The 9,414-nt window shown below is 50.2% G+C and overlaps 1 protein-coding gene across 1 annotated transcript in view; it reads right to left on the bottom strand.

Annotated features, from left to right (window-relative positions):
- Window positions 1-7,616, bottom strand: part of rims1b (regulating synaptic membrane exocytosis 1b) — a 33,796-nt gene extending 26,180 nt beyond the window's left edge. Inside the window, exons 1-10 of the mRNA XM_056586933.1 lie at window positions 7,503-7,616; window positions 4,279-4,319; window positions 3,846-3,956; window positions 3,190-3,289; window positions 2,619-2,742; window positions 2,434-2,490; window positions 1,964-2,010; window positions 1,735-1,850; window positions 646-776; window positions 1-30 (exon numbers count right to left, since the gene is read on the bottom strand). The exon at window positions 1-30 is cut by the window's left edge and continues 142 nt beyond it. Coding sequence (XP_056442908.1) covers window positions 1-30; window positions 646-776; window positions 1,735-1,850; window positions 1,964-2,010; window positions 2,434-2,490; window positions 2,619-2,742; window positions 3,190-3,289; window positions 3,846-3,956; window positions 4,279-4,319; window positions 7,503-7,593 — 848 coding nt within the window. The 5' untranslated portion in view covers window positions 7,594-7,616. The remainder of the gene's footprint in view (window positions 31-645; window positions 777-1,734; window positions 1,851-1,963; window positions 2,011-2,433; window positions 2,491-2,618; window positions 2,743-3,189; window positions 3,290-3,845; window positions 3,957-4,278; window positions 4,320-7,502) is intronic.
- Window positions 7,617-9,414: the final 1,798 nt, after the last annotated feature.

Below are 9,414 nucleotides of genomic sequence, written 5' to 3'. Positions count from 1 at the left end.
ACCGTCTTTGTCCGCCGCTTGCTCTTATCGCTGCAGTGGGACACGAACACACACACGCGCGCGCGCACGGACACACGCATGCATATATGTACACACGTACACACGCGCACACGCACGGACGCGGGCACACATATACACACACACATACGAATGCACGCACGCATGTACACGTACACACACAAAGAAATATAGACACACACACACACACAGAAACACACACACATGGACAGACGCATGCATATATATACACACACACACGCAGGCACACATATACACACACATACGAATGCACGCACGCATGTACACGTACACACACGAAGAAATATAGACCCACAAACAGAAACACACACACATGGACAGACGCATGCATACATATACGCAAGCGCACACACAAACACACACACAGGCACACACAGGGATTAGGATTTGCGGTGAAAATATTTTTTGTAGAAACCCGATTTCAGTCAATTAGCCCATAATCATTACTTTAAAGGGAGCGTTGATAAGACCCCTAGGAGTGTGAGGGCACCAAGCGATCTTAAAGGGTCAACGATGAGGATGAGGACTCTCTCGACCATGGAGGTTGATCGTCCATTGTAATAACAGGTACTTCACATGGATGTGCTCAGCACCGATCATCGTTACCTTCTGTCGGGGAGGAAGTACATCTTGACGTAGGGGTTCAGAGGTCGACCGTCGGGCCGCGGCGGCAGGTCTATGGCTTGAAGGACGTTGACAATCAGCTGATGGCCCACCTTATCGTAACACAGCTTCACCTGGGAAACATCAGCGCTGTTAGGGCGGGAGTGTGCCTCTCTCTGTGTCTAGGTGGGGACATCCAGTGTCTCTGTTAGGGTGAACCTGGCTCTCTATCAGTGTTAAGGGAAACTCAATCTCTGAGTCTCTGTCGCTGTTAAGGTAAGCATAATCTGTGTCTCTAACTGTGTCTATTTAAGTATAGTCTGTGTGTCTATCTGTGTCTATTTAAGTATAGTCTGTCTCTATCTGTGTCTATGTGAGTACAATCTGTGTTTCTATATGCGTCTATTTAAGTATAATCCTTGTCACTATCTGAGTTTAGGTAAATGCAATCTGTGTCTACATCTGTGTTAAAGTAAATGAAATCTGTGTTTCTATCTGTGTTAAGGTAAGTAGAATATGTGTCTCTATTTGTGTTTAAGGTAAGTACAATCGGTGTCTCTATCTGTGTTAAGGTGAATCTGTGTCTCTATTTGTGTTAAGGTAAGTACATTCTGTGTCTCTATCTTTTAAGGTAAGTATAATCTGTGTCTAACTGTATTAAGGTAAATACGATTTGTGTTTCTATCTGTGTTAAGTTAAGTACAATCGGTGTCTCCATCTGTGTTAAGGTATATACAATCTGAGTCTTAAGATGTGTTAAGGTAAATACAATCTGTGTCTCAATATGTGTCTATGTGAGCACAGTCTGATCTGAGCTAAATTCCCCTCTCCTCATCTGTTCTCCTTCACTCTTGTAGGGAGGTTTTCCTAACTCTATGGGAGGCTAATAGCTTAGGGAGGAGACATAAAAGGTGCTCTGTGAAGCCCTACGAGGTTGTAAATGTGATTAAGGGCTCTACCGATAAAATGTACCAGACTGTGCATCTACTCATTCATCCTGAACACCTTCCTTCAGCTCCATCCTCCCTCCTTATCCTAGCCTCCAGTCCCCCAGGCCTAGTGATGCTGTTCTGGGGGTGTAGCGGTACTCACAGAGAGCTGTCCCGGCAGTATTTGCGGATGGTCTCGCAGGGTCCCTGGGCTGGTGGGAGACATCACTGAAATGGAGGGACGGTCCATCTTCTGGGACTCAAACGAACTGGAGCCAGCTGTTGAAAAACGGGACACGGGGGTGTTGATGTGAGGATCCCGCCCACTCTTTAAGCGTGCGGGTTTCTAATTTAAAAACAGTGTCGTGAATAAAATGAAAGGGGAAACTCACTTGATTCTAAAGGAGGGTGGGACGATTCGGGACTTCTCGGAATAACTCTGTGGATTCAGAAGACGCGTTAGCAAACTGATTTGGATGATCGTAAAATGAATGTTCGAAAGTTGAACTTGATTGAATCATGGCAGTTTATCTCTAAGGGGGTAGCCATTGTACATTAGTTTGTGTTCATAATGTACAATGAGGGGACACAGTTTTAACTGGAGGACTAAAGGGCAGGATTGTCTTAAGTGCAAGGCTCATGGAGACCCACAGCTTTATGGTATGAGAAGAGTAGGCAGGCAGATGTGTTGACGCACGGAGATCACACACACACACAGAGAGTATTACGGGATGAATGAGAAACTGAGAAGGCATTTAGAGGGACAGTCCGAGCGGGGTTGGGCGAGCGAGGAGTTGAGGTTAAGGCGTCAGGTGAGAGAGAGGGGGAGAGTTCACTGTCCAGGTAATCAACTCTTACTTACTCATAGGCTCTACACACTTTTCTCAAGATGTTTTTGGATATAATTCGATGGATAGAGCTTTTAGATAAAGGAAGGAGACACGATAAAAAAAATTGTCTATGAGCAAAAGAAAAAAAAACACCAACACAAACAACACAATCGCTGTGAAGCAGCAGAATGATGCAGGGTGCTGTGTCTGCTCTTACCCTACAGGTCTGGACACCACTATCTCCACCTGGGGCGCGGCCTTCGACTCCAGGATGATGTTGTATACCTCTTTCTTGGTGGCTCCCGGCAACGACTTCCCGTTCCACTGCAGTACTTCGTCGCCTTGGGAGGAAGGAGGCAAGATGGCCGACAGGAAGTAGGTTAACAAACGACGGCGGGACCTTGGGGATGAGCTCAGTCACGATTCCTTTGACGCGCAGGTTGTCGTTTAAAAAATGTACATTTAGCAGGCGCTTTTATCCAACGCGACTTACAATAAGTACATTTGGCAGAAGAAAGAGAAACAAGATATATCGCTGTCAGTAAGGTAGCTCATAGAAAAAAGTGCCAAGCACTAAAAATCACTAGGTTAACCCATGCACTAATCTGGGCGCCTTCAGAGTAACGTGGGCCTCCTTGCTGTGTTGTGTTGTACCTACATTTACATTTACATTCAGGACATTTAGCAGACGCTTTTATCCAAAGCGACTTAAAATAGTACATTTGTCGGAAGAAAGAGAAACAATTCATCACCGACGGTACAGTTAGGATGTTCACAGAACCACTCACCTGCTCTCAGATGGCCTACAACATCTGCAAGGCTTCCCTTCTTTACTTTAGTGATGAAGGCCCCCAGTCGGCCCATCGCTGTCATCTTGCCCCCCACCACCTGAAACACACGTGCACAAGCAAGAGAGAGACAAGCGTGCAGAGAGAAGGGAAGGGAGAGAGGAAAGAGGGAAGAGTTAGAGAGAAAGAGCCGAAAGAGGATTGCTTCTTTAGTCTTCTCCAGTGTGGGGCTTGTTGAAGCATGTTTCAATTCCGAGTTCAGCTGTAACATATTTCATTCTCACCAAGCCATGCTCTATAGACAGCAGGTCAGTGCGATATATTGCCTATTGTCAGGCTGCAACTGGCTGTCACGCTTACTAATTATGTATCCTATATAGGATATTTAGGCATCCCGTATTGTGACAGGTAGAGAATTTAGATCCGAGCCTCAAGATTTTATCTCCTCAAGATTTGAGGACGTTTTCTTATTTTTAAAGAAACCTTAAGACATAGCTATTTAGCTCAGCATTCCCTTAAACCATTTTATTGCTTTATTTTTCTTTATTTTTTATTGCAATGCAATTTTTGCACGAAAGGCGAAACATAAATAAAGTTTGATGTGATTTGAAGTTTGAAAGCGCCGACAGCGGGGGGCTCCCGGGCCGGCAGCGTACCTTGAGGCCCAGCAGGGAGCCGGCCTCCCGGGGCATGGCCGACCGCTTGCTGAGAGTGATGCGTCCGATCATCTGGTCACCCTCCTTAGACTGCAGCCACGTCACTGGGTGCTGCACGGAGAGAGGGAGGGAGGAGAGGGTGGAGGAGGTACAGAGGAGAGGAGGGAAGGAGGGAAGGAGGAGGGAAGGAGGAGAGGGAGGAGAGATGGAGGAGAGGAGGGAAGGAGGAGAGGGAGGAGAGATGGGAGAGGGATAGAGGAGAGATTGAGGAGAGGATGGAGGATTTGGGAGGTGACAACTGAAAGTGAAAGAGGGACACTTTGGCACACGCACACACGTGTGTGTGCGACACTTTGGCACGCACACACACGTGTGTGCGTGTGCGTGTGCGTGTGTGTGTTTATGTATCGAGTATCGCTATTTGAATACATACATGCCATACGGCAGGATCAAGAGGATAGCAGTCCCAATCGCCTGCAAAGAGAGGGAGAGAGAGAGGACTGTTAGCACACAAGACTTAAGAGAGAGAGAGAGAGAGAGAGAGAGAGAGAGAGAGAGAGAGAGAGGACTGCTAGCCCAAAAGACGAGAGCGAGCGAGCGAGCCAGAGAGAGAGACATTACAATGATCGAATTCTTTTAGCAAATTAGGCTTTACAATATATGGATATTATTCAATTCCATGTAAAAACCTCAACATCATCTTAAGATAACATAAACTGTCAACGTCCCAAATGTATTTCAGATAATCCAGATCCCTTGTGTTGCCATAATATTTAAATTCCAGTAAAATCCTTGCTTTTAACAAACCCTTTAAAGTTACACCCTTTTTCTCGACCACATTCTGTTTTCAGTTTCCTACCATAGTCCTTTTTTATGTCTTGCCATCAGAAAAGCAAAAAATTCACAGCTCACTAAAATTATCTCGAAAGGTAGCTTATACATTTCAGAGAGAGAGAGAGAGAGAGAGAGAGAGAGAGAGAGAGAGAGAGAGAGAGAGAGAGAGAGAGAGAGAGAGAGAGAGAGGGAGAAGGGAAGATAGAACCGATGGAAGGGAAGAGAGAGAGAGAGAGAGAGAGAGAGAGAGAGAGAGAGAGAGAGAGAGAGAGAGAGAGTGAGAGTGAGAGAGAGTGAGAGAGAGAGAGAGAGAGAGAGAGAGAGAGAGAGAGAGAGAGAGAGAGAGAGAGAGAGAGAGTGAGAAAGGGCCAGGGAGTAAAATGAAGGCAAACTTCCTCCAATTCCACGGCTCTCTTTTGTCAATGGACTCGTGAGTTGGCGCGGGCGACGCTCCCCTGGCCGGAGACACGGCCACCAATGACTGTCAGCGCGGCTCAGCGTTAAATAACAGGGACAGATGGTCTGCTTGAGAACAGGAAGGAACTGGCCCCGCATCAGAACCGAGAGCCCCGCGCCGTTCCAAACACCCCGACGCGGGGCTCCTAAATGCCAAGAAGCACAACCAGAGCACCCGTGTGGGGGGGACTCTGATGTGAACTTTAACGTGAATGTTTAATGTGACAGATCCCTGGCCCTCCTCCCCCGGGCTGGAGTGCACGTCCAGCACGCAACGCGCGGAACTCTCCGGCGGAACGGACGGAGGGAACCCGAGGTGAGAGGCACGGCGTCGTTTGAACAAAAGTCTGTGCAGAGCGTCGATTGGCTGGGTGAGACAGACGGAGAGGATACACGGCGTGTCCTCGTGTGAAGAGCTCTGGGAGTATTTTGTGGTTTGGTTTAGTGTGTGCGGTGATTGCAGTTGTTCGCTGCAAGGGAACAACTGTGCAGCGTCTTATCCTAGTTATCTTTGTTGTACACGGGGACTGGGTTAACCTAGTGATTGTTAGTGCTTGGCACTTGGTTCCTTGAACATCCTTACTGTACCGACATACATTGTCGTTTCTCCTACTTCTGACAAATGTACTTATTGTAAGTCGCTTTGGATAAAGGGTCCGCCAAATGCCTTAAATGTAAATGTAAGGCGTCCTTGTGCTGCATCGAAACATTTGTGTGTGTATAACTATGAGTAATTATCAAAATGATCTTTAACAAACATCTTTACTCGTCATTGATAGACGGATTACCACGATGGAAGGAAATAAGCGGGCGATATTGAATGAAGTCGTTTATTTGGGTTTTCATAGTTCAATTTGAGGGTCCATAAACGCAATGGCTTTAAACTTTTCACTTTGCCGACTATAGCCCATGAATATTTAAACTGGGCTGAGACTTTATCGAAGGCGGTCTACAGCGACTAAGCTAAGATAACAGCCTCCTTAGTAGCTGTAGGCCTGTTTCCAACCCCCCCAGTCATGAGTCAGCAGTTTGATAAAGATTTCCTTAATAAAAGAAACCACAGAGAATCCGTCCTTGTGCAAAAACGGACAAACAATCTTAGACTGAGAATCGATGCAAACCAGATGGTTGTTGATTGCAGCATTTTACACTAATCCTCCCCAATATTTGAACTGTCTAACCGGTTCTCGAACAGGAGCCGGTGTCAGTTCTCCATGAGTCCCGGTGGTTATTTCAAGAAGCACGACGTAGTCACGGCTGTTGGAGGTGCCCAGGGGTCATGGTCACCTTACATCATTACATCATGTGCTTCCCCTGGCTGACGTCATCAGTCGGCTTTCATAGTTATGCAGATGATACCCAATTTTGCGTTTGTGTCGACGTAGAGACTCTAATGTTCTGTGTGAACCTATTCTCTGTATTGTGGACGTAATTAACAGAATGAAAGACTACCCTTTTATAAATTAAGCAAAGAAGAGACATAGGCCTACTCTTTCCCCCTAAGAACTCAACAGATTTGAAAACAACCTTTTCAAAACTAAGCAAAGAAGAGACATAGGCCTACTCTTTCTCCATAATTGCCGAAGCGTGTTTAGTTGGCCTTGTAAAAGGGACCTTTTGAACAAGTTTCGCAAATCTTAAATACAGATAAATATTCTCAAAAAGATATCTGGATTATCAAAGTGAGTTAAGGATCTGCATCCCACAGACGTCTCCCAGACTTCTAAACCAAGATCAGTTTTCTCCAGTGGATCCCAGTTGGCCGGTCGCAGTCGGCTGCTTGTGTCAAACAGCTAGCGAGCCACTGACCTAATTCCACAAATCTGCTGCCCTAAATCACGAGGACTTTTCAAATAAATAGCTGTCCCGAGTGCAACAGGGTTTAGCCACATAACCGAGGAGATATCAAATACGGATTGTGATAGTGTGCACTAGGTGCTACATCGCATTACAAATCCTTTAGTGTTAGTACTGCGCGAGTTGGGATCAGCTAAGACTATTCTAGATCTAATGATGTGTTTTGGACGGCGAGTTGAAGTAAGTAGGATCTGGATAAGTCTATCCTCCCCGACGCAATGATCACATCTATTACACGGCGACCAGAATCTATTCAACCTCTGCGCAACAATAAACGATATATCATTGGTATTACAAATCAGTCGAATATTGTTATTTTTATTGGAGGACCTTGACCTTCGAAGCGGCCGTTCGTTAACAAAAACCTTCCCGCCGACGACGAGCATAGCGGATACATCAAACGGTTGGAAAATGTGAAATGGATGGAGAAGGAAAAAAAGCGATGCATGCCGCGTTGAGAGAAGATGGGAGCGGCTTGGCGCCCCCGGAGAGCACAGCTGCACCACTGACCTTTCTCGCTGACGCTCTCCATGTCCACGTCCTCGCAGCTGGTGTACTCGGGCGTGGAGCCGCCCTCCTCCTCCGAGCTGCTGATGGACATCTGCCTCTTGTGGCCGCCTCGCTTGCTCTTGTACGGCCGCGGCGGGGGCGGGCGCAGAGTCTCCGACTGGTCAGAGCTCTGGGAGTCCTTCCTCAGCAGGCCGTCCCTGCTGCTGCCGCCGCCGCCGCCGCCACCGCCGCCGCCGCCGCTACCCCCGCCGCCGCCGCCACCGCTGCCGCCGCCCTTCTCCCCCCGGGGCGCCCTGGTCGGACCCGTCGGCTCCTGCCGCCCCTTGGTCGCCCCCCAATCCGGAGACACCGACCCCGCTCTGGGCGGGCCGCCTCCCGCCGGCGCCGCCCCCCTCTCGCCCTCGTAGCCCGCCCAGTCGTTCTCGGGGGGGCCTTTGCCGTCCGACCCGAAGTACCTCCTGCGGAGGCGGTGCTCCGCCATGTCCCCCGAGTGCCCGCCCCCCCCTCCGCCCCCGCCTCCGTCGCCGGGCCCCAGCCCCACCTCGTTGATGGCCTGGTCGCTGTGGCGCCGCTCGTGCCGCACCTTGGACACCTTGGCGTGCATGCGCATCTCCTGCTCCTCCTTCTGGGGCTTGACGGGGTAGCGGGCCAGGTTGGGGTCGCTGCGGTACCGCGCCTGGAACTCCTCCTCCCGCCGCTGCCGCTCGCGCTTCTCCCGGTCCGCGTCGTCCTTGCCCTCGTCGTAGTCCTGCGAGTGGATCTTCTCCAGACGCCGGCCGTCGGCGCTCCAGCGGCCCTCGCCACCGCCGCTGCCCCGCTCCCCGCGGTGGGAGGGGCGGTCCTCCAGGGAGGTCTGGCCGGGCAGCTTCCCCCCGGGCCGGCGCCCGCTCCCCCCGCCGCCGCCGCCGCCGCCGCCACGCCCCGCGCTGGGCTTACCGTTCTGCTCATGCAGCGACACCGGGCGCTTCCTGGAGGACGGGATACGATACAAGTCAGGGACACGCCCTCACACGGAGACCCTGAACACGCCTGCTGCTGCTTCAATTTGTGCAAAGATGCACGTGTGTCGACAACATGTTGACCGTCGGAATAAGTGAAAAATCCCTTCACGAAATGTCCTGATAATGAATCAAGATGGATGTAAACATACGGACACATCATCCATATGTGTTCAACAGACTTATGGAGGATCATCGAGAAGTGGTGAACATCCCAAACAACAAACAGAGTGACCCAGATATAGCAAAGACCGCGTGCCTGTCAGGGTAACAGCCTCTCTTGACACGAGGTCATCAAGAGGAACAATCGCCCTGACAGAGGTTGTGTTTCCCTCTCATCGCTACGCCCATTCCCCTGACCGCTACACCCATGCACGGATGCTTCGCTCGTAAACTCGGGGGAACGTCTCCTTACTTGTCTCGGGGCGGCTCGCTCTGGGACCGCGAGTTGACCGCGGCGTCGACGCCCTTGCCCGCCGCGTTGACGGCGTTGGGTGCCTGAGGCCCATCGGGGGGGCTGGAGTTGGCGTTGGAGGCGGAGGACGGCTGCGCCACCGACCGGGAGCGCAGCATCTTCCTGTCCCGGGCGCCCTCAGCGCCCAGGCTGGCCCGGTCGTTCAGGTTGGCGCTGGTAGGACGGACCCCTGGTCCAGAAAACCATTCTCCTGACTTGGTGAGAATCTCCTGCTGCTTACGGCAGAGGTTGCATACCCACATGACCTGCAGAGACAGGGAGGCGGACGTCAGGGGGAAGGGGGGCTCAGACCTTCAGAGTTAAACATACACAATGTATAGAGTATGACGGCATGCCTGTTTAACTACACATAGAGGGCACTGGACTCATCTCCTAATAGACTGCTGGTATTCGCTTGCCCGGTAAATACGGGACGGATGTCCTTGCCGTACCCTGCTAT

The sequence above is a fragment of the Gadus chalcogrammus genome, chromosome 3 (assembly GCF_026213295.1).
Source record: "Gadus chalcogrammus isolate NIFS_2021 chromosome 3, NIFS_Gcha_1.0, whole genome shotgun sequence".
NCBI lineage: Eukaryota > Metazoa > Chordata > Actinopteri > Gadiformes > Gadidae > Gadus > Gadus chalcogrammus.
Note: the sequence above shows the minus strand (reverse complement) of the source record. Positions and strands in the feature narration are given on the sequence as shown.